Genomic DNA, 27,534 nt, shown 5'->3' with positions numbered 1-27,534 from the left:
AAACTGAGATGCAGAAAGGTTAAGTAGTTTGCCCCAGGACTCACAGCCCAGAACTGGAGCACAGGCCCAAGCATTCTAGCTCCTGTGTAGCTCCTGCCTCTCGCACTAGTCCCTGAAGCTCTTGTCACCAAGAGCAGTGTTAGCTCTCGTAATCACTGGAAGATCCGTGGTCATTCACATATGTGGGTATTTAAAATGATGGCTGATGTGGTGCTTGGAATAAAATAAAATATGTTACCATAAGGTTAATTTTCTGTCTTTCCCCATTTGTCCAGTTTATAAATTTGTGTGTTTATTTCAGAAAATCTATTTTAAAGCATGGATGATGTTGTATTTGAGTGCTAGAGGAGAGGTCAGTAACCTGCAAAGGGCAGACAGTAAATATTTTCAGTTTGTGGACTGTAAGGTGTCTATTGTAACAACTCAACTCTGCTGTATGGCAGGAAAGCAGCTGTAAGCAATATGCAGACGAAAGGGAAAGTGATGATGGCGGATTCGCTAGGTTATCAGTAGTTACAACAGTTGTTTTCCTTTTGTTTCTCTTTTTAGTTGCAAGAAGCACAGGATCAACATACAGAGGCCGTGAGATGTGCTGAAAAGACACAGGATCACATCCAAAGGTACGATTTAAAGCAGCACAGAAAACAACTGAAGTATAGAGCAGATAAACAGTATACTATGAGAATTAAATCAGTAATGATGATAAACACATCACTGTGAAGCTGGGTAACATTTCGGCTTTGAGCTGTTTTGAGATGCATATTTTCCCCCCATTGTTTCCATATTTTTCACATTATCCACAAGTGAAAGGTGAAAGTGTTAGTCACTCAGTCGCATCCAACTCTTTATGACCCCATGGAGTATAGCCCACCAGGGTCCTCTGTTCATGGAATTCTCCAGGCAAGAATCCCAGAGTGGGTTGCCATATCCTGGTCCTGGGGATCTTCCTGACCCAGGGATCGAACCTGGATCTCCTGTATTGCCAGCAGATTCTTTACCGTTTGAGCCACCAGGGAAGCCGATTGTCCACAAAACACAACTAGAAAAACAGTGCAGTTGCCAAATCCTTTACTTTTCAAAATACTGAGATCCTCTATAATTGAACTGCAGATGTTTGTTCAGGAAAAAAACCTATGTGTGAAGTACTTCCTTGAGAGTTCAGGGGTTAAAACTCTGCCTTCCAAGGCAGAGGGTATGGGTTTGTTTGATCCATGGTCAGGGAGCTAGGATCCCACGTGCATCACAGCCAAAGATCCAAAACGTAAAACAGAAGCAGTGTTATAGTAAATTCAATAAAGACTTTTAAAATGGTCCATATCCAAAAAAAATCTAAAAAAAAAAAAACCCAAAACCTATGTGTGAGAATAATTATTTTAAATCTGCATTTTAGACTTGAAATTGAAAATGCCAAGTTACAAACTACAATCAAAAAGCAAGTGGGCAAAGTTGAACAACTTCAGAAAACCCTTTCAAATACAAGATTGGTAAGTCAATCTCTTAATTTCTGTCATACTGAGGAAGAATTTTAATTTTTTTTACTAGTAATATATGACAATATTTTGGACAGTGTGAGAAACCTCTTTGATTAAAGAGTTTATTGTGAGAGAACAGCATCGAAACATGTATATTATCAAGGGTGAAACAGACCACCAGCCCAGGTTGGATGCATGAGACAAGTGCTCAGGGCTGGTGCACTGGGAAGACCCAGAGGGATGGGATGGGGAGGGAGGTGGGAGGGGGGTTCAGGATGAGGAACACATGTAAATCCATGGCTGATTCATGTCAATGTATGGCAAAAACCACTACAATATTGTAAAATAATTGGGGGAAAAAAATAAAGAGTTTGTTGTATTTTTACTGATATTGCCTGCTACTGGTAGCATAATTCCTCTTTATAGAAGAAGTGGACTGAAGTCATAAAATTAATGACTTTTGTAGTAAGATTTTAATTTAAAATATTGTGAGAATCCAGTCGAAAAGCAATATTTTATACAGACCACATTTTGTTTGTTCATTCCTCTGTCAATGAAATTGGGGTTTTTCCACTTCCTGGCTGTTGTTAATAATGCTGCCATAAACATTGGTACACAAATATATTTGAGTCTAGAAATTTTAGCAATGGTTTGATTGAGAATTCTGAATTTCTCTTGTAATCCAAACCCTTCTGTGAGATTTTAGAGAATGAATCATTTTTAATACTGCAGTTTGTTCTCTTCACCAGGAATTAATACTATGTCTCTATAGAACACTTCTTTCTGAAAGAATATAGTTTTTCCTAGGTTGGATTTCTCTTTAAAGAGGTGGGGTTTGCATAGGATTTTTTCAAAGATTATTTTAGTAAGATGTGTAAATTATTTTACACATCTTTAATTTAAAGTACACATGCTTTAATTTAAAGTAAATTATTTTAGTAAGTAACAAAACCTGGAATATCTTGAACCACTGATGAAAATTAGTTTAGAGCATCTTTAGAAAGTAAAATGTCATTATAGCCACACTTTAAAAAACTTTCATTAGCATTTAGTATTTTATGTGTCAGTTCAGTTGCTCCATTGTGTCCAACTCTGCAAACCAATGGGCTGCAGCAAGCCAGTCTTCCTTGTCGATCACCAAATCCTGGAGCCTGCTCAAACTCATGTCCATCGAGTCAGTGATGCCATCCAACCACCTCATTCTCTGACGTCCCCTTCTCCTCCTGCCTTCAGTCTTTCCCAGCATCAGGGTCTCTTCCAGTGAGTCAGTTCTTCATATCAGGTGGCCAAAGTATTGGAGCATCAGCTTCAGAATCCATCATATGAATATTCAGGACTGGTTTCCTCTAGGACTGACTGGTTGGAACTCCTTGCAGTCCAAGAGACCCTCAAGAGTCTTCTCCAACACCAGAGTTCAAAAGCATCAATTCTTTGGTGCTCAGCTTTCTTGATGGTCCAACTCACAAATCCATTCGTGATTACTGGAAAAACCATAGCTTTGACTAGACAGCCCTTTGTCAGCAAAGTAATATCTCTGCTTTTAATATGCTGTAAAGGTTGTTCATATCTTTTCTTCCAAGGAGGAGGCGTCTTTTAATTTCATGGGTACAGTCACCATCTGCAATGATTTTGGAGCTCCCAAAAAGAAAGTCTGTCACTGTTTCCATTGTTCTCCCATTTATCTGCCATGAACTGATGGGACTGGATGCCTTGATCTTCGTTTCCTCAATGTTGAGTTTTAAGCCAGCTTTTTCACTCTCCTCTTTCTCTTTCTTTAAGAGGATCTTTAGATCCTCTTCTCTTTCTGCCATGAGGGTGGTGTCATCTACATATCTGAGGTTATTGATATTTCTCCCGGCTATCTTGATTCCAGCTGGTAATTACTCCAGCATGGCATTTCGCGTGATGTACTCTGCATATAAGTTAAATAAGCGGGTGACAGTACACAGCCTTGACGTGCCCTTTTCCCAATTTGCAACCAGTCCGATGTTCCATGTCCAGTTCTAATTGTTGCTTCTTGAGCTACATACAGGTTTCTGAGGAGGCGGGTAAGGTAGTTGAGTAGTCCCATCCCTGTAAGAATTTTCCAAAGTTTGTTTGATCCACACAGTCAAAGGCTTTGACGTAGTCGATGAAGCAGAAGTAGATGCTTTCCTGGAATTCTCTTACTTTTTCTGTGATCCTAGGGATGTTGGAAATTTGTACTCTGGTTCCTCTGCCTTTTTCACATTCAGCTTGAACATCTGGAAGTTCTCAGTTCAGGTACTATTGAAGCCTCACTTGGAGAATTTTGAGCGTTACTTTGCCAGCATGTGAGATGAGTGCAATTGTGCAGTAGTTTGAACATTCTTTGGCATTGCCTTTCGTCGGGATTGAAATGAAAACTGACCTTTTGCAGTCCTGTGGCCACTGCTGAGTTTTCCACATTTGCTGGCATATTGAGTGAAGCTCATTCACAGCAGCATCTTTTAGGTTTGAAAGAGCTCAACTGGAATTCCATTACCTTCACTATCTTTGCTCATTTCTTAAGGCCCACCTGACTTTGCACTCCAGAATGTCTGTCTCTAGGTGAGTGATCACACCATCATGGTTATCTGGGTCATGAAGATCTTTTTTGTACAGTTCTTTTGTGTTCTTGCCACCTCTTTTTAATATCTTCTGCTTTCTGTTAGGTTCATACCATTTCTGTCCTTAATTGGCCCATCTTCTCATGAAATGTTCCCTTGGTATCTCTAATTTACTTGACGAGATCTCCAGTCTTTCCCAGTCTGTTGTTTGCCTCTGTTTCTTTGCATTGATCGCTGAGGAAGGCTTTCTTATCTCTCCGTGCTGTCCTTTAGAACCCTTTAGCTGAAGTTGAGCAGTTCTATGATGACCCACAAGACCTTCTAGAACTAACATGGGAAAAAAAAAACAGTGTACTTTTTATCATAGAGGACTGGAATGCAAAGTAGGAACTCAAGAGATATGTGGCATAACAGGCAAGTTTGGCCTTGGAGTACAAAATGAAGCAGGGCAAAGGCAAGCAGATTTTTGCCAAGAGAACACACTGGTCGTAGCAAACACCCTCTTCCAATAACACAGTAGGTGAGTCTATACATGGACATCACCAGATGGTCAATTTTATGTGTAAAAACCTCTCTGTTTAACAAATAAATGTTGCCAGTTTAAATTCCAGAAAAATGATGAAATGAGGAAAAATCATTTTAAGCTGTTTGAAGCAAAGTCATTCATTTTGAAATCTGTCCTTACTGATATCAGGTTTATAAACTCCGTTGACTACAAATGCTTATCCCTCGTGAACTCATGAAAGATAATATTATTTTTTTATTTCTGTGCTTGCAGTCTGAGCTCTGTGCTGTCCTTTTCATAAGAAATGCCCTCTGTCTGTAGGTGACTCATATTTCCTGAGCCAGATTCCTCTTTATTGAACTTCTAAGAAAATCCCAAGGCCTCTTCTCATTTTGTATGTCTTGGTCTCTCGGTTGGACTTCCCTGGTGTCTCAGACAGTAAAGAATCTGCCTGCAATGCAGGAGACCCAGGTTTGATCCCTGGGTTGGGAAGAGCCCCCGGAGAAAGTGAAAGTGGAAGTCAGGTCTTCTGCATTGTGGGCAGATTCTTTACCAGCTGAGCCACAAGGGAAGCCCAAGAATACTGGAGTGGGTAGCCTATCCCTTCTCCAGTGGATCTTCCCGACCCAGGGATCAAACCAGAATCTCCTGTACCGCAGGCGGATACTTTACCAACGGAGCTATCAGGGAAGCCCTATCCCCTGGAGAAGGAAATGGCAACCCACTCCAGTGTTCTTTCCCAGAGAATCCCATGGACAGAAGAGCCTGGTGGGCTTCAGTCTATGGGGCACAGAGGCAGACATGAGTGGGCGGCTCACACTTGGTCTCTCTGTTAGGTCAAACAAACAAGCAGTGTTTTTGCTGCCAAGGTTCTCTTTAAAGCTCTTAGTGTCCTGTGAATTTGATTGGGGTTCACGCCGTTGGAAAAGTTACCCTCCAAAATCTTTTCTCAAGGAAGCCCTGCACCTTGGGCTTCCTGTGAAACTTTGCAGGATGACACTTTTAGCGTTCTTTTCCTCTTAAGATCCTTTAAGGAATCTGAGGCACCACCTTAAGTCTTTCCAGGGTCTTACACTTACAGTCTACAGGTTTTACCTTTAGACCGTGTTTTCCTGGCAGCACCCGAGATTTGATCTTAGCCCAGAAGCCATTTCTGTCCTTTAGCATCCTGTGACAATTGGACATGTGGAGATGCTGTAAAGGGGATACAGATATTGAACCCAGTGAGTCTTGGTTCCTTTATATTTAATAGCACTTTTAAATTTTTCTGATAGCTTATCCCTCTCATTGATTTACTTTCAGCTGCTTTAGAGCAAGAGTCTCCACCTCCCATGTTTCAGTGTCCGTTTCTTCTCTTGCCTAGAAGCCATCATCGGCAGCATCTTCAAGGACCATCAGGCTTCTGTGTACAATGTGATGAAGCCCATTACGTTTTCATTTCTTTCTCTGCATCCATTCAAGTGCAACCTACCTCCAGGTTCAAAGGCATTCTCACATGTTTCAGCTCTTTTTTAACAGCAGTACCTCATTTGGGGGCATCACCGACTCGATGGACACGAGTTGTGCAAGTTCTGGGAGTTGATGGTGGCCAGGGAAGCCTGGCGTGCTGCAGTCCATGGGGTCACAAAGAGTCAGACGTGACTGAGCAACTGAACTGAACTGAACCCCATGTTTAATATCAGTGTCTGTGCCAGTTATTTATTGGTAACAAACTGCATTAGAAACCACCTCAAAGCCCAGTGACTCAGAACAGCGTTTCCTTTGTTCACAAGTCTGCGCTGGCGCAAGGCTCAGTGAGTGAGCCCCGCTCATTTCTTCTCCAGTTGCATCAGCCGGGATGTCGTGAAGGTGGGGACCAGAGTCATCTGAAGACTTCCCCGTGCGCACGTCTGGTGTTGGAGCTGGCTTTTGGAGGGGCCATTAGGTGGGGGCGGTCAGTGGGGACACTGACATGTGCTCTGTGTGTGGGCTGTGCTTCTTCACAGCGTGTTGACTGAGTCTAAGAGTTGGCTTCCCCACAGAGCAACATTCAGAAGCTATTTAGCTTTAAAACTCACACAGCAGTTTCCCCAGACTCTGTCCAGGAGGAATCAGTTACTAGGACTAACGCATACTTAAGGAGAGGGAATTTCATGAGAAAAGTGTCAAAGAATTTGGAGACATGTTTGAAAACCACGAGCTCCAATCACGTCGACTTACCAAGTAATCATTCTGTCTAAAGGAAAGTTCTTTCCAATTCAGTGTCACTGATATTCCAGTAAATATTTTTTCTTTCTTTTGTTTGGTATGTCTCTTATTCTGTGGAAAGTAAGAAAGGGTTACAAGAATGAGGCATTTTTTTGTTGTTCAGAAAAATGTATGGATCATCTCACTAAACTCTTAGGAGATGGGATTTCTTTAACCTTTCTTTAACCTTGTGAATCATTTCTCTTTGGAATGCAGTTCAAATTAGCAAAAACTGTTTGTAGTTCAGGAAAAGGCTTATTGGATTAGAATCCACATTTACAAGATTTAACCATTAGAGTCTTATTTTCACAATCTTCTTTTGGGAGACGTTTACTAACTCGGCCCTAGATAACTCAATACAGGATACCTCAAACTTCTTTAAAAACCATGGGATAAGATGGGAGAAAGGGGTAAGAGACATTCTACTAGGAGGTGGCTTGCAGTCATTCTACAGAGGAAAGATAGAAAAGTATTACTGTAGAACAATAAAAGAGTGTAAAATCAAGTGCAAATGTTGTGAGACTGAGATGATAGTGAAGAGTATATTTTGTGACTCTTGGTGGTTTGAACTTCTTTCTTGATTCTCTGAGTTATTCCAGGCCCTACATTCTCCAATACAGATACCATGGTATATATTTGATCCTCGGTTTGAGCGAGGCTGTGCTCAGTCCACTTTCCTCAGAACTAAATGGTGTTGTTTTATTCTTGCAGACTGATCATCTTCCAGCAGAGCTGGGAGCTGCGTGTTCACAGTGTCTGCACCTGGATGCAACATATCAAGTTCTTCAACGGGAGTTGTTATCAATGAAAGGATGGCAAAGGAAGTGTGAGAAACTAGAGAAAGAGAACAAGAAGTTGGAGCAAGAAGTAGTGAAACTCAAAAGTCCTATGGAACTGAAGATGATAGAACACCCTCAAGTCGAGCAGTATAAACGGGAGATTGAAGAAAGAGTGAGACGGGACTTCCTAGAGAAATGGAAAGAAGTCAACCTATTTTTGCAGGTTAATTTGTTGATCTGTCATGTGCTTGAATTCACCTCAGTGTAAATTACATTTTGGATGGGTACAGCTAATGTGTTTCCTCTGCTTCCCTTAGAGCAGTGTGTTCTGTAGATTTCTGGAAGGAGGGGCACACTTGTTTCTCCTTGTAAATATTTCAGTTTCCATCACAGTTATCACTAAATTGATCTTTCAGAATGCTTCTCACTAGAGAATCCTTTTACTTATAAGACCAATTGGTATACACAAGACTATGAGGGGGGAAAACAAATATGTGGTTTAGAACTGGTACCATCCTCTTGAATTATTCTTGTCTTGTTCAATTTCTAAATTTTCACTTCATCCTCTTAGTCTTTGAATCATCCGGTTCCTTAAGTACTACTATAACATTGATTCCACGTTTATTTTATAATTCAGATTTAATTCATGTCACATTGACGATGATTATTTTAAAGTTCCTCTTTTCTTATTTTCACATTTAAAATCACTCTCTGAATTCCTGACTCAAAACTAAATGGAACAAATATCATTATTCAGGTTATAATCATTTAAAAAATGTATCTTTTTAAATTTGACTTAGACACGAGCAGCATGTCAAGAAATCTCAGAGCAGTTCCGAGAGGGGCGTATTGCTTCCGTAAGAAGTCAGATGGAACTCAGAATTAAAGACTTGGAATCTGAACTATCCAGGATGGAAACTTTTCAAGATTATAAGAAAGCAGAGATGGAAAAATATAAGAAACTCTGCTTAGAGGAACTAAAAGTTAGAGAGTCATTGGAAAATGAACTAGACATGTAAGTCAAAGCACAGAATCACAGAAGATAAATTTAGTCCATTAATTTGTCTCTGAAGCCTAGTTTTTATAGAGCCAGGTTCCTGAGATTAGTAGGAAGTGAAGCTAGCTAGTCAGTCACTGCTAGAGGGCATCCTAAGAAAAATGAGTAATAAGATATCCTTGTAAGTTTTCCTACACTAAGCAAAAGCATGCTTGTGAAATCAGGGAAGATTCACACAGGGGTGAAAGGCAGGGTACTTCACAGAGTGGCTGACGCTGGCATGGTGACCTGAGTGAGGGTTTGTATGGAGGCTGGAAAGGGCAGATCCCACCTGCAGCCGAGTCCAGGCTTCCCCGCCTCTGAAAGCAGAGCACTCCTAGGACACCTTTCACAAGCCCAGAGAGCACAGCAAAGGAGCAGGGACCCGAGGACACGTTCTGCTAGTCGATGCCCAAAATAAGCACACACAAGGGAAGCCCAGGTGCTCCCAGAGAGGGTTCAGGGCTGTGGGACTTGATGCTGGGGTGTGGGGTGTGGCTTCCGGGGAAGGAGGTCGCTGGGACCGGCCTCCCTGCTTGGGGAGCGCGATGCCTCTCATTGTAAAAACATACACTGAACGCTGTTTTGACTTTTTGCCTTTTGAAATGAAACCAAAAATTCTCTTCAGATTTTTTTCTTTGTTTTGATTATGAGATACAGGTGCTGATGTAGGCCCTTCGTAGAAATGAAGTAACATAAAATGAACTTTGGAAAAGCAGAGCATACTTGTCATTGTTCCTGGGGCTGTTTTAGCCCTTTTGTCACCCATTGCCCTCAAGGTTGTGGCTCTAGGTGATTCCTCAGAGCCAAGTGCTTAATTTCTCCACGGTCATGAGTGGAAGGTATATATAAGAATGGTGAAAGGAAACGCTTGAAAATGGATTTGTGGGATGGCGTGTTTCTTCATCCCTGTTTCCTGGGGGCAGGCGTGTCCCAGAGGCGGCAGGCGTCACTGTGAGCCCAGCTCCCTTTCTCTCTGACGCCCTTTCTCTCCTCCCCCAGCTGTGACTTGTTACCTGAGGAGCCCAGACACACGTGAGCTTCTTTAGAACAAGGTCAGAGCTGTCACTGTTTACAGCAGGTCTGCTCTCTGCTTCCAGTGCTCACACGGTGTGACGGGAATTCCATTTACTGTGCAGCAGCTTACAAAGTGCAAATCCTTTAGGGAATCGTGAACAAAACTGGTGTTTTCCATCTTCCCCAGGACTAATTGGAGGCTGGCAGAGATGAGCACCGAACTTGAGGTGGAGAAACAGCAGAACAGATCTTTACTGAGCACTCTCACCACGAGGCCAGTCCTGGAGCCGCCCTTGCATTGGAAATGTCAATACTTCATATGACTCTTTCTCCAAAAACAAACGTAGGATTTTCTACCTCATTTCCATGCCCTTCAAATAACAGCATGGCAACTTACTTGATCAAGTTTAGTTCTACTAGCTTTTTTTCCTTGGGTTTAGGATTTCTGATATGAATGATTCTTATTTTCAACTTCTGAGCTGTTTATTTGACTTATGTGCACTAAGTAAAAGCCATAATTATCTGTGCTAACCAGGAGACAAAAATTTTATGGTTTTTTTTGTCCTAGATTTCTATTTTTAAGAGATACTTATTAACTTCTTAAATTTCTTGAAAAGCTACATTTAAATTCTACTTTAGAAATGAAATCTTATTGCCTGGTAACCGAACATATACTTTCAGATATTTGACCTCCTTTCTAATTGATTTCACCTTGGCAAGTGTTCATAATCATCTCCAAGCTCTGCTGAACCCACTGCAGTTTTTCTACCCCTAAGCATAAGTGAATGACTGGCATCTAAACACTAGCCATATATGGATGTTTTTGTATTTGAAGGAATCCTAGATAAATCCTTTTTATGAATTAAACAAACTTGTAGCACTATATCAGAAGATTAATTTCTAGTTTTCGGTCAACATTTTGGTCATTTTCTTACACAAGAATGCATCTTTAATCGCTATTTTACTTAGAGCCTTGTTACTTAAATTTCTAAAAAATATTTTCTGAGCAATTGTAGAACATTTCTAAGTTTGTAGTCAAAGCAAACATTAAAAAATTTTAAATGAAGCTCACTTTTGTCTCTATCTCAACAGCACCTGGATGATTGATGACTAAGAGCAATGATGGGGAGTCTAAATTGCAGCTAGTTTTCGTTGTGTAATCGTTGTGATTAAAATATCCATTTTAGTCAGAGCACACGGGTTTGTGGTTTTGATGGTGTTTTCATGATGGTTATGGTGCAGATAAAAATAGCCCTTGTTAAATGCAGTCTCAACCTGTGTTCCCATTTGGCTTCTTGCCATCATAGAGCAATCTGAGGTTTCTTCGACAGCACTGCGGCTACGTTGGGTCTTAGTCCTTGAGAGCCATGAACCTGGAGGACGTGCTTTAGCTGTGCAGTCACAGCGGGCCTCCAGACACTTCATCCCAAGTCAGACACTGCCCCACGCAGGCCTCAGGGGAGGAAGCAAAGGCTCAGTCCCCAGCCCAGGGGCGGGCTGCCTACCGCAGACCCAAGGTCACGGTGCTGTGAGCACACACATCTTTTCAAAGAAGACATTGGGAACCAAGCAAGCACTTCTTAGTTCCTTCTCCCAAACTCACCCGTTGGGTAAATCTCGCTTCTCATGAGGAGGGTAGGAGTATAAGTGCTCCCCTTGAAACTTCAGCCTGAGGAGATGAAGTTCAACTGCAATTTCTGACCAGATTTAGCTTATAGTTGAGATTACACTCATGCTTTTTGTATATACCAATTAATTATGACAGCTTGGATAGAAGTATGCTAAATAGTAAAGAGAGATCTTATTTGTGTTTTAGATTGTGTCCTAAATAACTCAAAATGTGGATAATTCATTTTGCTGATTCATTTTAATAAACCAGGTTTTATCTGGAGGAAACGACCATCCTTTTAAGACAAATCTCTTCAGTTTTGGCCTGCTTGATTCAACCAAAGATTTTCTCTTTCAAGTTTCCTGTCCTGTGTTTAAAAAATATTTCTGCTTTACAAATTAACTATATCGACTGCTACAAATAGGAGTTTGATATTGATTTATTTTCGTTCATGCATTTAAGACATATAATTTAAAACATTTATGAAATGCCACAAGCATTATTGAACTATGTAACAAGGTTTTACATATTCATTTTCTCTATGTTACAGTTAAAAATCTGTATGTGTTTTCTTAATCTGAGGAAGGAGCTGGCATAGGACTCTAGGCTCAGTAAGAAGTCCATTGGCCTTGTTACTTCTTTTGTAGAATTAGGAAGTTTGGCTAAATCAATGACTCTCATACCTTTAAAAAAGGTTTTTTTTTTCCCCAAAGAAAACAACCTTTCTTTTAAAAAACACTTCTGAGTGGAATGGTATTATATGAAAGAGACAAGTATAGAGCCGTTTAGCTAAAGGAGTGGCCAGAGACGGTGCAGCTGTGACTTCTCTGTTCCTCACCCCTGCAGTGACCCCCGTGGGACCTTCCCCTTCCACGGGGCATAGTTCGCAAACTGACACTTATGAGAGAATCCTTCTCGCTAAACACCTTTAGAATTAAAACTTGCCGGTACATTGTTTTCTTGTGTATAATTTCCTCACCTTTCTATGTTTTCACTAAATGGAAAAGTTTAAAGAAAACTGCAGATGTGTTCTCCTTATTAACATTCGACTTCAGACTACTTCCTCCATATGACATGATCCTCACCTAGAAATCAAAATAAAGTACATATTTAGGGCAGGAACTGTTAAGGGAGAAGAGAGTGATCTTGTGGGTCATTACTAGGATTACGGGTCATTCCCTAATTCTCTGAAATTATGTGTACTCAATAGACTGATATTTATTATACTTTTTATCAGATTAATCTAAATAGCATTCCATATATATGTTCTCTGTTATCTAAAAGCAGAATAAGTAGGAATTCATTTTCTTCTATTTCTGTGATGCTTTTTCTACTTAAGTATTCTTCAAGTTAGGTCTAGTCTCTAAAAGTATTATTTAAATGTCACATGTAGTAAATTATATGTAATTCCTATGATAATTCTCTTGTTTATCTTAAACATAAATAATATTTGACTTATTTCGGATGCTGCGGGAGTTGGACAGGAGTATAACTAGAGAACTAGAAGAAGGTATGTTGCCAAAACCTAAGAATTAAATTTAGACATTGATTTCTGAAATCCCATATAGCTAATGAAAAATGTGAAAGCATGAGCAGTCATAGTGAAAAATATCCTTCTTCCTCCTTGATTCATCATGTTCCATAGCTTGAAAAAACAATCTCTAAAGGCCTATGTATTTCTTTCATTTCTGGCTATTTCCTTCTTCTACTGCCTCCATCCCTGTGGAACGATCCGCCTGCACCTGACACTATTCTCAGGAAACGTGGCGTTCACCCGCTTCTCAGGCGCTGGTAGCAATTAAGGCTGGAAACCCAGACTCAAGCAGTCACGGGTGTGCAGCTGTCACTCGGTGGGTGACTAAACTTTCTCTGTCACTGACTTTGTCACCAGTTTATCTTTCACCCTCAGGAAAAGCTCCAAACACCCACATCGGTTTGGGTCCTGACAAAGTAGGCGGCCTTATCTCCTTACCACCCTCCTCTGCCCTCAGCTCTGCATCTAACCAGCCAGACTGTAGGATCCCACAGCCGCGCGTCCTCACCTCCGGTCTTTGTACGAGCTTTTCCCCTCCATCTCCTGTACTTTGTCCTGTCCTTCAGGCATCTGCTTCCACAGCACCTCCACCAGAAAGCTGGCAGTACTGACACGAAGCTGGCTGTCCCTTCTGAGTGTCCCTGTGCCGTCTTTTATATCTGTTTTGTATATGTGAGTCTGTGTGGAAGTTGCCTGTTTGTCTGTTTTTCCAGTTGAGGGCATATCATTTTCCAGGGTGGACCTGGGTCGCCTTCATCTTATAATTGCAGTCCTTGTCCCAGCACCTTTGCACACAGTTACTGAGTGAACCAGTGAAGAATGAGGAAACCAGAGATCTGATGCTCAGCCACACATGCACCATGAGCAGATTATAGAATTGTAATCTTGTATTTCACGTCATGCCACCTATAGATAGATTTCCTTTTTCGGAACACTAGGAAAGGTCTCAGGTTTTTTCGTTTTTTTGTTGGTTTGTTGTAACTAATACTTACTTAATTCAAGTGTTTTAGGTACAGAATATAATTCTTTCCTTTTCTTTCCAGTTGAGGCTGAATTGGCATCTGATGCCTTTCAAGTGTCTTCTCGAAGCTCTTCAGATGGGTCAAATGTGTATGATGACCAATTTTTGCAAGCAAAAGCAGAGTATCAACAGATTTTGTTTGAAAAATATAAGATTTAGAAAGATAAATAGTAAACGTTTCCCTACTGGACTGTTTCCATGACATTTCATTGTTTCCCATTAAAGATGATGAGAAAATCTTTTTGAAAAGAAAATATTTTTGTGTTACGTGTGTATGATGAAAATTTACATAGTATTTTAAGTGCTGTTTCTCTGCATCTAACTTACTTTTAAGCAGATTTAAAAACCAGCAGTGTTGAGTTTTCCATATTCTAAGCGATAGTGTTAGTTACTCAATCGTGTCCAACTGTTTGCAACCCCATGGACTGTAGCCCACCAATCTCCTCTGTCCATGGAATTCTCCAGGCAGGAATACTGGAGTGGGGAGCCATTCCCTTCTCCAGGGCATCTTCCAGACCCTGGGATCAAACTCACGTCAGGTGCATTGCAGGTGGATTCTTTACCATTTGTGCCACCAGGGACGCCCTTTACAGACTCAGACGAGCCCTAATACCCGCTGTTTAAGCAGCACCCAACGAGCCAGACTTGTCATTAATATTTAGTGGTGTTGATTGATAGCTTTTTTGTATGTTCACTTTTTACCACTATATATAGACCCAAAGATTTAGATACTGCTGTTATGGCTACCATCAATATTTTGATGTGTTACAATTGTTAGTAGTGGCATAAAACTTACTATAAGTAACTTTAAACACAGATTCAAAAGTCCTTCCTCATGAAGAAATAAGGTTTGCCTGAGTTTTCGCCTTTTAAGTGAATGAACTTTTATATATTACGTTTTTATTTTTATTTAGAAGATAATATCTTTACAATATTGTGATGGTTTCTGCCATACATTGACTTGAATTGGCCATAGGAATGCATATGTCCCCTCCCTCCCACCTCCCTCCTTGTTCCAGCCCTCTAGGTTGTCACAAAGTACCAGCTTTGGGTTCCCTGCATCATACAGCAAATTCCAAAAAGACACATGTACCTCAGTGTTCATTGCAGCACTATTTACAATAGCTAGGACATGGAAGTAACCTAGATGACGGTCAACAGCGGAGTGGATAAAGAGCTGTGTGTTATTCAGCTCTAAAAAGGAATGCATTTGAGTCCGTTTTAATTGACTTCTGATTTACTTTTGGAGACAGTGTTAAAATTAGAGAAAGTTCTTCGTTCCTCATGGCAGTGGCTTCTCCTGTTGCAGAGCCCCGGCTCGAGAGTGCAGGCTCAGCAGTTGTGGCGCTTGGGCTTAGTTGCTCCGCAGCCTGAGGGATCTGCCCAGACCAGGGATCGAGCCCCACGTCCCTTCCATTGGCAGCGGATTCTTAACCACTGGACCACCAGGGAGGTACACGTGTTCATTTTAAACCAGTGTCTGGGAATCCCCTGGTGGGCCAGTCATTAGGGATCTGGCTTTCACTGCCAGGGGCCCGGGTTCAACCCTGGTTTGGAAATTAAGATTCCAAAAAAAAAAAAAAAAAAAAAAAGCAGTGCCTATAATTGTGTTGGTCATCTTACCGTTGAAGGAAGAGTGTTCTGCCCCCCTCCCTGCCCCCGCCACAGACATAACTCAGTAAAACTGGTCTCATGTTGAATGAGAAAATAAATCTAACCTGGAAAGATTCCTGAGTTGGTTCTTGGGCAGAAACAAATGAAGACCAACCTTAAACCCCTCCCTGCTGGCCCTGGGGGAGCTTCGAGGGGAATCTGACTCCTGTTACTTCCCCCAGAGCCCGTGTGGCCAGTGCTGTCAGCAGAGCTGCTCCTGGGGCGAGGAGGGCTCTGCCTCACACACCCGCCCCACGCAGCTCGGTCACTTTCCCCTCTATTGAGTTTTCTTTATGACTTCAGACTCAGGTGTGGGGACTCCCCTCGTGGTCCAGTGGTTAAGACTCCATGCTTCCACTGCAGGGGGAGTTTGTTCCATCCTTGGCTGGTGAACTAAGATGCCACATACCATTTGTGGTGTCGCCATGAAAAAAAAAAAAAGAAACGGGCTGTGATTTTGATCGCTCATGTCCTAGCCCCTCTTGATATCACCTGGAATTGTATTCGAGGGCTAGGTGAGCAAAAGGCACATTTGTGAAAATCTACACTGGTTAAAATAGCATACACAGGTTACCTGGTTTCCTTGATTTTTTTTTTCCCCTGGCCCATCCTCCTTTTGTGAGCTGTGATGAGAGAGGACACAGAAACACAGTCAAATGGTATCAGATAAAACAGCAGTACACTCAGCCATCAGATTCCCTCCTATTTTTTTTTTTGTTTGTTTGTTTTTTTTGGTAAATGCTACACAGCTTGTGGGATCTTAGTTCCCCAACCAGGGATTGAACCTGGGATCTTGGCTATGAAAGTGCAGAGTCCTAGCCACTGAACCAACAGGGAATTCCCAAATCACCTCCTGTTTGATGGCTCAAAAGAAAGCTGATAAGTATTATCAAAGACACAAAAGACATGAGATTGGATCAAACAAAATGGCCATTTCATTCTGCTCCCATGTAGTCGTTTGTTTGTTGTTTTTTTTAATATTATTTATTTAGCTGCACCAGTGTTCCCTACGACATGTGGGATCTTTAGTTGGGGCATTTGAACTCTTAGCTGTGGCATGTGAGATCTAGTTCCCTGACCAGCAGTGGGGCTGGGTCCCCTGCATTGGGAGCTTGGAGTCTTAGCCACTAGACTACCAGGGAAGTCCCTCAACAAGTATCTTTGAGCACTTATTATGTGCTAGGCAACATCTAGAAGCTAGGAATGTAAAGTGAAAGCATTACAATATCTCTGTGAAATGAAAGCTTTGCAAGAATATTCTTTCTAGTATTGATCCACATGGCATAAGTCTGGATGCAGCCTTTTCAATATGAGATTAGTTAAGGTCCATATAGTCAAAGCAGTGATTTTTGCAGCAGTCATGTATGGATGTGAGAGTTGGATCATAAAGAAGACTGAGTGCCAAAGAATTGAGGCTTTTGAATTGTGGTGCTGAGGAAGAATTTTGAGTCAAAAGGAGATCAAACCAGTCAATCCTAAAGGCAATCAACCTGAAATATTCATTGGAAGGACTGGTGCTGAAGCTGAAGGTCCAGTACTCTGGTCACTGATGAGAAGAGCCAACTCATTGGAAAAGACTCTGATGCTGGGAAAGATTCAGGGTAGGGAGGGGAAGGGGACAACAGAGAATGAGATGGTTGGATGGCATCACCAACATGCCATGAACTTGGGCAAACTCTGGGAGATGGTGAGGGACAGGGGAAGCCTGGTGTGTTGCAGTCCATGGGGTTGCCAAAAGTTGGACATGACTTGTGACTGAACAAGAATAAATTAATAGATCCACCTGATGAAATTGATGCACCATCATAAAAAAGAAGAAGTTTCAGACATTATCATACTAGCAGTTTAGCAAATTCACGCCCACCTTCCAGTGAGGGCTACTAGAATGGTCAGTCCATACAGCACAAGGAAGAGTAGTCCCCTCTCGCTACAAATAGAGAAAGCCTGCATGCAGCAACGAAGACCCAGCAGAGCCAAAAATAAATAAATAAAAAAAATTTTTTTTAAGAAAGGTGAAAGAATGTCTCCCTGAGAAGGTGAATTCTGCTCAGTTTTGAAAGGCTATAGAGACCAACACATCCAATAGACATTTGTTAAGTATTTACAATGTGTCGGCCATGAGACCACATGCTAGTTGGGGAGCCAGAAGATAAACACACATATAAGTAGTCCACCTTCAAGTCTGATAGTGTATAACCCAGGCAGAGACGTTCCACAGCCAATAGCTGCATTTAGTGCTCAGAGGCAACAATAGAAATGTACTCATTCAAGTTCTGTGCCAGGTGTGGGACCTACAGCGCCAGGCCTGCTTCTCTAGCACATACCGGTGACATTTTGACCTACAAGAATCTCCTGCGTTGATTTCTTTCTGTGTGACGTCAGGTGAAGCACAGGCAGAGAAAAGAGTTGGAAAGTGTGCAGCTCAGTGAACATCCATTGCAAGCACACCTGGGCCCCCAGCATCCTGCATCCCTCCTCAGGTGCCCCTGGGGTCCCTCTGGCTCCAACAGTTGCCACTGTCTTGATGAGAACAGCAGAGATTTGTTTGCCTGTTTCTGAACTTCATACAGGTGGACATATATACAGCACATGCTCAGTGCATACTCTGGTTCTTTTACTCAGTATCATGTCTGCAGTCTGTATTCAGAGAGTGCAGGTCAGTGTGCATTTATTGTCTCTGTCAGTGTTTTTTGTTTCCCCTGTTGTCGTCTTTCATTGTCTGACTGAGTCACAGTTTATTTACCCATTTTCTTCAAGTACATCTGGATCCTTTCCAATATTCTTTTAATAAATTACGTTTTTGCTGAAGAAAGAATCAAAGTGAAAATCACACTAAAAGAGCTTAGCACCAGCATACTTAAGCAAAAGGTAAGTCTCAAAGATCTATTTCAGATAGATGGAAAACTATCCCAGGCAGAAGGTCGGAAATGAAGGAAGAAATGAAAAACAAAGTGGCAAATATTTGAATAATTCTAAATGAACATTGGCTATATAAAAACAAAAATATCTTGTAAGGTGTTAAAATAAATGATAAGCAAGGCACAAATTATCAGGCAGGCTTTGTGTTGTCCCTGAAGAGTGTAAAACTGGTTGATATGAAACTTTTAAGCTCCATAAGAAAGCTAGTCTCAAGGGTAAAAAGCATTACTGAACTGAAGAGGGTCAGCATGGTATAGTGACAAAAGATTCAATTTACCAAGAGGATATAAAGGTATATTCTGTGACCCAGCAATCCCATTCTTAGGTGCGAATACTCCAGAGAATCTCTTCGGACATATGTGTGAGTGTTCAGGGCTTTTTTTTTCCCCCAGTGTAGGGGCAGGGGATTTAATCAGGAAAGGAACCTTGGTGGAGGACTAGCCTAGGTGCTAGCATGTTCTCTTTCTTGGTGGGTAGTGAAGACATTGATATTTCTTTATGTGCTAATGTTTGTGATCATCAGACACCTCTTTTCTGCACTGATTTCTAACTATGTTATCTAATTTCCTTTTATGGAGTTGTTTTCTTTCTTTCTTTTTTTTTTTTTTTGGTGTTTGTGTTTTTTTTGGTGACGGGCCTAATTGCCTCTCTATATCTTCAGGTTTTTCAAACCGTAAGTAAATATTTGAAAAAATGTCCTCAGTGCTGAAGGCAACATAAGATCTGAGAAAACCCCAAAGGCCAGTGTGTTATGTATGTGGCCTGTCGAAAGCAGTGTTGACCGCTTTTCTCAAATTCACAGGTCAACTTCGAGGAATTTACGGATGGTTTCGGGGCTGTGTTGTCATCACAGGCTGGTCTTGCCTCCTCAGATAAAGACAGTGGGTCTATGGAGTCAGGGAAGAGGCCTTTGTGGTCTTCTTTTCGTCTCTTTCTGTGATTCTGTGACTTCTGGAATGTGATGTTGTACCTGAACAATGCAGCAGGTCTATGATCCCCCACTGCATGGACTGGGACCATGGACTGCAGCACCTGGGCTTTTTTCTTCTTTGGGCTACTTATTTGTTAAATGGTTCTGTAAGGGAAAAACTCTCGTGTTTTCCTCTGCACTTCACAAAATCCTGTGAATACCCTGGCACTTCTGGTCACCAGATCTGTGTAATTTCCCCCGCACCAGGCCATTTGGCAACACCAGCTGGGTGTCCTGCAGTTCAACTCCATTCTGACACCATCCCCCTGGACACAGCTGCAGACCCCACAGGCTAAGACAGCAATGCCTTCAGACAACAATCTCAAGTCCAGCTTGTCACCTGTGCTTCTGACCCACGGGCTAAAGATCAGAGGTGCCCACGGCCTCCTCAGGTTCAGTTAATTTGCTAGAGGAGTTCAGGGCAACCCATTAGTGGATCAGCGGTTTATTGCAAAGGATGTAACTCAGGGTGAGAGGTGCATGGGCTGTGGGAAGAGGCTCAGAGGCCCCACACCCTCTCCAGGGCTCACTCTTCCCCGGTCTCCCCGTGTTCACCAACCCAGAAGGTCTCTGAATGCTGTCCTTTCGGGGTTTATGGAGGCTTTGTAACACAGTCATGACTGATCCAGTGATGGGGCATCAGTGATTGAATTCAACATCCAGCCTCTGACCTCCCTAGAGGTCAGGTAGGGCTGAAAGTACTAACCTCTAATCACATCGTTGGTTTCCCTGGCAACCAGCCCATCTCAAGGTGTGGTTCTCAAAGTCAGCTTATAAACCAAGCATAAACTTGGGTGTGGTTGCTCTCATCACTTTGGAAATTTGAGGGTTTTAGAGGCTGTGCAAGGGATGGGAGGAAGACCAAATTCATATTTATTGTAAGTCACAATCTCACAAATGTCAAGTAATATCTAGTGCTGTCCTTAGAGTGAACAGTGTAGACAAGATAAAGTGGATGTGGAGAGGTGGAAGAATTTGATCATCCAAAGCGCAGTGCAGGTGTAAGGTGCTGGCCAGGCTGGGAGCCTGGTGGAGCAAGCAGGATGCCACCAGCTGAGGCAGCCCTGCGCCTGTCTTCTGTCTCAAACAATAGTGCTCTGTGCTCCTCGGACTTGTTAGAATCCTGGTTTCCAGTGGGGTCAGTGGAACAAAGGTAATATTTCAAAACAAGTGAAGAGGGGCTTTGATACTGGTCAGGAGTGGAGGGAGAATTCTGAAGGGAGGCCCGCTTGGAGGTGTGGCCTGTGGGTCCAGTGGGAAGGTGATGGTGGACGTGCTCCTTAGAAGATGGGCCAACTCCTTGGCTGGCAGCGCCTGCTGTTCTCTGGCCGGATAACCGGTGGAGGCTGCATCTGAGCAGTGCTGGGAGGGAGAGTGCAGTGGCCAGCGGGTCCCTCCTTCCCCCACGGGGCAGGGGTTCAAGGTGTCTGACCCGCACAAGCCCCTGGTCTGCTCCCAGACCCCAGGAGGGGCCTTGGTCGGGAGCAGGTGCATGACTGGGGCAGGAGGTGCCATTGGGAGGTTTGGGGCTTACGTACCTGTCATGTAGATTCCAGTGAGCCCCCCAGCGCCCCCCACCCCTGAAATCCTGTGGCTGATCGTTCCCATTACTCAGGTGAGGTTTTCTCGTCTGGAGCTAGGCCCTTGAGGAAGCACTTGCGGCCTCCCCTGGGGCTGAAATCGGTTGGTGTCCCACCGCCCCCTGCTGGAGCCACTTGGGAGCCCTGACCTGGGGGAGACAAGCCTGTCGGGGGAGGAGTCTGATAAGGGGGCGGGGTCTGATAGGGGCGGAGTCTGATAAGGGGGTGGAGTCTGACCAGGGGGACAAGCCTGACAGGGGAGGAGTCTGATAAGGTGGTGGAGCCTGATGGGAAAGGAGTCTGACCGGGGGAGGAGTCTGACCAGGGGGCGGAGCCAGCTTATAAGCGGCCGCCGTGGGACCTGAAGGGTCCGGTCATTGGTTGCTTTGTCTCAGGTTTCTCTTCCCTGAGGTGGGAAGAAGGCCACTTGCCTTTCCCAACTTGGGGTGTGATCCTGTGACCCTGGACGTGAAGGTGCCTGAGAAAGGCCATGCCCGTGTCATCGCTCCCTTTTCTGTGCTGGAACTCCTGTGTGTGGTAACTTGTGTCCTCTTCATGACTGGTACTTTTCCCTACTAAGGCCCATTTTGTTCTGTGTTGCTTTTCTCTTCTTTCAATTTTCAGAACTTTCCTCAATTACCCAGTCAGTCGGTGGGTTAGTCATAGGCTTGCCTGAGGTGGCTCGGCCAGGGCTGGTGCACACGGGCGGCCCCTGCTGTGAGAGTCCAGCAAGCCCTGCACCCACCCTCCGCGGCTGTGTGCTTCCCATGAGGGCCACCCTCCTGGTCTCTCCCATGGGCTTCATCCCTGCTTCCCCGGCCAGTCCACAGCATCCCTCTCTCCCGCTTTCTAATCTGCCTGCTGGTCCTTCCCACTGTCTCCTGCCATGATTGGGAACATGTGCTCCACGAATGTGCGTGGCACCCTTGGGCCAAATGCCTGGGGTTTTCAAGAACATTCTGCTTCTCAGTAGTTCTGCTCTTTCAGTGAAGGCCATCACAGAACACATAACCAAAATATTCTTGTTGTTTTGTTTTGTTTTTTGCTTGTTTAATCTTTTGGATATGCCGCTCAGCATAGTGAGATATTAGTTCCCTGACTGGGGATTGAACCTTTGCCCCCAGCATTGGCAGCGCAGAGTCCTTACCACTGGACCACCAGGGAGATCCCAAACCAATGTATTTTTCACTTGTAGAGTTTGGCATTCTGCACCTATGAATAAATACTCACACACAGGAGGCACAAGGCGCGGCTGACCCTGTGGTCTGCGGCCTTCTGGGCAACAGGTGTGGACTGGACCTTCCCACTGAGAGGCCGCAGCTCTGTGCCCTTGTGGGTGGTGAGATGCTGCCCCCTCCTGGCCTGACTTGCCTCGTCGACACGTTCCTAGAGACGCATTTCCCCCTGGTGGAGGGAGGAGGTGACACTTTCAGAGAACATTATTAACCGGGCCTAATGTGTATGATTTCTGGATGTCTTGTTGCTCTGAGGAAAGGGCTGAGCAGCCAAAACCATGAAGAAAGGGGACACCACATCAAGGGCAGGTGGGCCTCTGGACACGGACCAGGGGATCTCAGGAGGGGAGAGGCAGGAGCCCACTGAGGCCAAGGGTGCAGACGTGGTGCTGGGTCACGACCTGCAGTGATCGGCTAGTGGCTGAGCCCCAGACAGGGGTCCGCGTGCTGTCAGGCGCACCTGGTTTCCCGAGTGTGTCCCCAATGCCCACTCCTACCTGACATTGCCTTTCTCTTCCCGCTGCTCCCCTTTCAGAAACCAGCCACAGCCTGTGTGTAGACAGAAACCAGAGCAGGTGCGGAGCCTGCATGCAGGCCCCTGCTCCCTGCATGGGGTGCTCAAGCCTCCCGTTTGCTCCCTGTCAGTGGGAACGGCTCCTCCTCTCCAGCAGCCCCGGGAGTTCCCACATGGGGAGAGTGTACAGGGCCGGGCCCTGCCCGTGATAAGCTCACAGGGTCCAGGAACATGGTCCTCCTGCCCTAGATGTCCTCTGTCACATGGAACTCAGCATCTTCCTCCCAAGACTCCTTCCTTGTCCTCAGTTTCTGTGCGTCGCTGGCATCACTGTTTCTCCTGGAGGCCCGGTTGGACCCAGCCTCCTCCTCTGATGCTCCCATGGTCAGGGGCTGCGGGCCAGTTTCGGGTGAGGAGGAGAGAAGGGAGATGGTACTTGGTCCCTGGGACCATGACCCACCTGTGTGAAACGGTCTGTTTTCCTGGCCTGGCCTTGCTTCCTGGGACCCTATGCCTTTCTCTCCCGCTGGCCCCTTCTGGTTCGTCCCTTCCAAACCCGCGTTCTCTCCTGGTCACAGCCCAGGCCGCACCCCCACTCCCCAGTCTCTCTGGCCACTCAGATTCCTGCAGAGGCAGTGTCGTTTCTTCTCTACTTGCGGAGTCCCCATTGCTCCGCAGATGCGGGCAGGTAAGGAGGAAAGAAGAAAGTGCAGGGGTGTATTAGGGCTTAAGGGAGTCTCAAGAAGCCCTAGCTGAAGTCCACACCTGCCTCTGCCCCTGACTATAGACTCATGCGGAGTCTGAGCCTGCCTGGCTGTGCTGAGGTCCTTGCCCTCTGTGTTCTGTCCAGGTGGGGTGCTGTGTTGAAGTGGGGTCGGGTGGGTGGGAAATCACCTTCTGGTCTCTAGAGCACTTGGATTATTGGAAGGTTATTTCTTTGTGTAAAAATCTAGATTTTTGAATTAGTTTTCTAACACATAAGAAAAGCCTATTTTGCTTGGAAACACTTAAACAACACCTAGACTTGATGATGGAAAATCTTGTCTCCCAGCCTAGCTGTCTCAGCCACAGCCCCACGTTGGCCCTTCCCTGTGTTCTTCTGACGTTTCCTCTGTCCCCGAGAGCCAGATCGCATCTCTGAATCTGCATCTTCATAAGCACAAGTGGGTCCAGGGTCTGTTTTAAAGACCTCACGTGCCTCCCATTTTCTTTCCAGTTGCCTCCCGGGCTGTGCCCTCAAAGGACGTGAGCGGCTCTAAGTGGTACGGCCGTCGGAGCCAGCCCGAGCCCTGTGCACTGCAGGTGGAGCCCCGGATTTACCGGAGCAGCCGGTCACACCCAGTGCAAGGAGCCAGCTCTGCCGCTCCGCGTCCCTGGAAAGCGTGGAGGTCGGTGGACCCCCCCGGGCACCTCTCCCAGTCACTGCTCACATGACATGACACCGGAGGATGGGAGAGGGCATCTCATCGCTGGAAGAGCAGCTATTTGGGGACCTACATTCGGTTTTAAGGTGTCTCTGTGTCTCTCTATCTGCAGGGCAGCTCTGGCCACAGAGCATCCTCTTTCAGAAACGGGGGCCACGGGGCATCCCCTCCTCACTATCACCCCCTCTCCCGGGCCTGCAGGAGGAGGGAAGGTTAATCGGCTGAGGGTAGAAAGGGCAGGTGTGCCACAGCCACGGTCACCCGCGCCCAGCACTTGGACCAAGGCTCACCCTGCACAACTAGGCAGACTCGTGATGGATGTCCCCGCGGACTCTGGGGCCCTGACTGAGACTCCTTGAGCTGTCCACTGCGGGAGCCTTTGGGCCTTCATGTCAGAAAGAACATCCATGGGGCAGTCCACCCCCTGCGGGTTAATCGTGGCTGATGTCCTCTTTCTTACTTTCCACAGAGTCTCAAGTATGATGAAGAAGCCGACAGAGTGAAGGAGCCTCAGAATGAATTGTTTGAAGCCCAAGGTAAAGCCTGGCCTTGTGGTGATGCCCCTGTGGTCAGTGCTGGGCTGTCAGGCAGCAGGCTGCCAGCGAAGGAGAGTTTCCTGGGAGGTGCCCGGTGTGGGTCGTCTCTCTGAGATTCCTGAGGTCAGACCCTTGGGCAGGGGCCGCTGGCTAAGAGAGCAGCTAGTTGCTTGGCTAGGGTCACAGCGATCCTCGCGACCAGCAGGCATGGGCCAGGGGACTCCTTCCTAATGTGCAGGGCCTGGGCTAGCAGCCTCCCCACTCACCAGAGGCCCTGACTGTGCCCCATGTGGAAGGCGAAAGGTGGCTCTGGTCCCGAACCTGGCAGATCTCCCGAAAGGCAGTCACAGGTGTGCTCAGCAACACTGGGTGCACCAGCATGTGGGTGTGTGGGTTCCTTAAGGACGCCTCTCACCAGAGTGAGTCACAGGGCAGAATGTGCAGGACCGCGGCTCCAGCGGGAGGCCAGAACTGACCTGGGACTTCTCCTGAGTGAGAGGTCTGCACTGGTGCTGAGCACCGTCCAGACTTGGTCCTCAGGGCCGAGGCTGTTGTTGGCTCAGGGCTGAGGTTGGGGACGTCAGGCGAATGAACCACGTGTCTGTGCTACTGGATGAAGCAGATGGACCTCTTTGTGTCCAAAAATCACTTCCTAAATTAACTGGACTCAGAGTAAATCCAGGGGACGAGAGGAAAGGCTCCGGGGAGGTTATTCACTGAGTGATTTTGGGCTCTCTGCCCAGAAAAGCTTGGGGTTCTTCTTTCCATCCAGGTTAGAACTGACACTCATGAACAAACACTAATGTCAGAACTTACAGGACTGAATTACCTTCTCTGCCAGCCCTGAGAACACACCCTGGCATCAGAATTGCTTTTCCCTCTTTTTGGTTTCTGCCTTTAGTTATTCATTTAATTTTTAAATTGACATGTATTTATTTGGCTGTCAGGTCTCAGCTATAGCCTGCAGGATCTTCATACATCATTTGGGACCTTTCATCGCAGTGCTCAGGTTTCTCTCTAGTTGCAGGGCACAGGCTTAGTTACTCCACAGCATGTGGAATCTGAGTTCCCTGACCAAGGATCGAACCCGAGTCCCCTGTATTGCAAATGGTCTTAACCATGGGACCATCAGAGAAGTCCTGTTTTTCCATTTTTACCTAGAACATTCAGATGTTTTAAGCCGGAAGGGGTCTTGGAAGTGGCCCTCCCCTTGTGTTTTCCTCAAACTGATATACAGCATCATTCATGAGCAAGGAGGCCTAGCATTCCTCAGGAAAGGACTTTTTGGTTATTAGTTGGATTATCACAGTAAACGCCAAGATGACTCCTCTCTGGAGAGCTCCAGACCACTGACCGAGAGCCGGGGTCTGGTCAGGTGCAGGGGACCCTCGTCCTGTGTTGGGCAGGGTGGTGCAGTCTGGGCATTGAGGGAGCTCTGCTTTGAAGCCTTGCTTATCTCAAGAGAGCTCTTTGTGGCCACCCCAAGGTCTGTCCTCTCCCAAAGGGGGTTTCTCTGGCAAAGCTTCATAAACCTCAGTAAGCCACCTGGCTAACCTAGAAAGGCTATGAAACTTTGTTGTCTGTCACCCAGACTTGCTGCTGAGTCTGCATCTCAAAGACCCCTGTGGCTCCTGACGTGTGGTGGTATGGAAACAGCCCACCTTGGGGCATTTTTGATGGGAGAAAAAAATAAAAAAGATAATACTCAACCTGCATCCAAACTAGATCTTTGTACTAAGTTCCAATTTACAGGAGATATTAGGGATGGAAGGGCAGGAGGAAGGCAACTGGGGGGAGGGCTGGAGGTGATCCAGCGACTCTGGGGGAGTAACCACACACACAGGGAGGATTCTGCATTGATGCTGAGTTGAAGAAATCAGCCGTTCGGAGACTTGGGTAGAGAACTGGGACGTCGTTGTTGGGTTGTAGGGCCATCGTCACACTGGGGTCAGGAGTGCATACGAAACACTCGGGGTGAGAACATGGCAGCTGGGATTTGCCTTCAAATACTTGGGCCAGGGACTTCTGCGGTGATTTATTGTCTAGGACTCTGCACTCCCATCGCAGAGGCCCCGGGTTCCATCCCTTGTCTGAGAACTGGAGCCCCCATGCTATAACTAAGAGTTTGCATGCCAGAACTGAAAAGATCTCACCTGCAGCAACCAAGACCCAGAGCAGTCAAATAAATATTACAAAAACAAAATATATGTGGGCAAGAACAAACAGGTAGATGAAACCAGGACGAGAGGCTGCCCAAGGGACAGGGTCATTGGCCTTTGTTGGACTGTGCTCTTTGCTTTGGGCAGGTTTGAAGACCTTCTAGACGTTAATTTTTTAAACCTGGACTTGTTATTCTAAGTACAAAGCTTGTAGGTATGCTCCTAGGGCTACAGCTTCTGTAGGCTCCCTTCAGAAAATGCCTTCCCCATGTGCAGCAGAGTCCCCCCTTTATTGTGAAATTTTGCATAGAATTAAGTTGGAAGAATTGCACGGGGAGCCTCGTGTAGCCACCATCGGAAGCTTGACTCTCCCATGTGTCTGTCTGCCCATCTGTCAGTCCATCTGATTTCAGAGTGAAATACCGCCTTGATGTGTTTCCCCTGCTTCAGGCCAGCTACCAGCCTGGGGTTCCGAGGTCTTTGGGAGCCCCCAGAAGCCCGGCAACCTCTCCTTCGGCACCCTCGAGAGCCGGGTCTGGGGCCTCTGGGAAGAGCTGGGTGTGGGCAGCAGCGGCCACCTCACAGAGCAGGAGCTGGCCCTGGTCTGCCAGACCATCGGGCTCCAGGGCCTGGCGAAGGAGGTGAGAGGGGATGGGAGGGACCGCCCCGAAGGGCTGGGTGTTTGTGGTTGGTACTGGGCCTGGAAAGCCCCTTCAGCCTCAGCCCCTGATTCAGTTGTCACTGTCCAGCCTAAAATCCTGTGCTGAGTCCCGGGGCT

At 45.4% G+C, this 27,534-nt stretch overlaps 2 protein-coding genes across 8 annotated transcripts in view; both read left to right on the top strand.

Moving 5' to 3' along the window:
- Window positions 1-23,915, top strand: part of LOC122447855 (ankyrin repeat domain-containing protein 26-like) — a 933,540-nt gene extending 909,625 nt beyond the window's left edge. Inside the window, exon 25 of one of the 2 annotated variants that reach the window (XR_006271428.1) lies at window positions 23,854-23,915. The gene's annotated coding sequence lies outside the window, so the exon portion shown is untranslated. The remainder of the gene's footprint in view (window positions 1-23,853) is intronic. The other variant, XR_006271430.1, reaches the window with a different exon arrangement.
- The window catches only part of LOC122447860 (ankyrin repeat domain-containing protein 26-like), a 578,892-nt gene that overhangs the window by 14,034 nt on the left and 537,324 nt on the right, over window positions 1-27,534 (top strand). For 5 of the 6 annotated variants that reach the window (XM_043478569.1, XM_043478570.1, XM_043478567.1 and 2 more), the window contains exons 6-9: window positions 550-620; window positions 1,391-1,484; window positions 7,482-7,772; window positions 8,350-8,564. In XM_043478569.1, the coding sequence (XP_043334504.1) occupies window positions 550-620; window positions 1,391-1,484; window positions 7,482-7,772; window positions 8,350-8,564 (671 nt within the window). Of the gene's footprint in view, window positions 1-549; window positions 621-1,390; window positions 1,485-7,481; window positions 7,773-8,349; window positions 8,565-9,789; window positions 9,925-27,534 lie in introns of those variants that run through there. The other variant, XM_043478573.1, reaches the window with a different exon arrangement.

Source organism: Cervus canadensis, chromosome 10 (assembly GCF_019320065.1).
Source record: "Cervus canadensis isolate Bull #8, Minnesota chromosome 10, ASM1932006v1, whole genome shotgun sequence".
NCBI lineage: Eukaryota > Metazoa > Chordata > Mammalia > Artiodactyla > Cervidae > Cervus > Cervus canadensis.
Note: the sequence above shows the minus strand (reverse complement) of the source record. Positions and strands in the feature narration are given on the sequence as shown.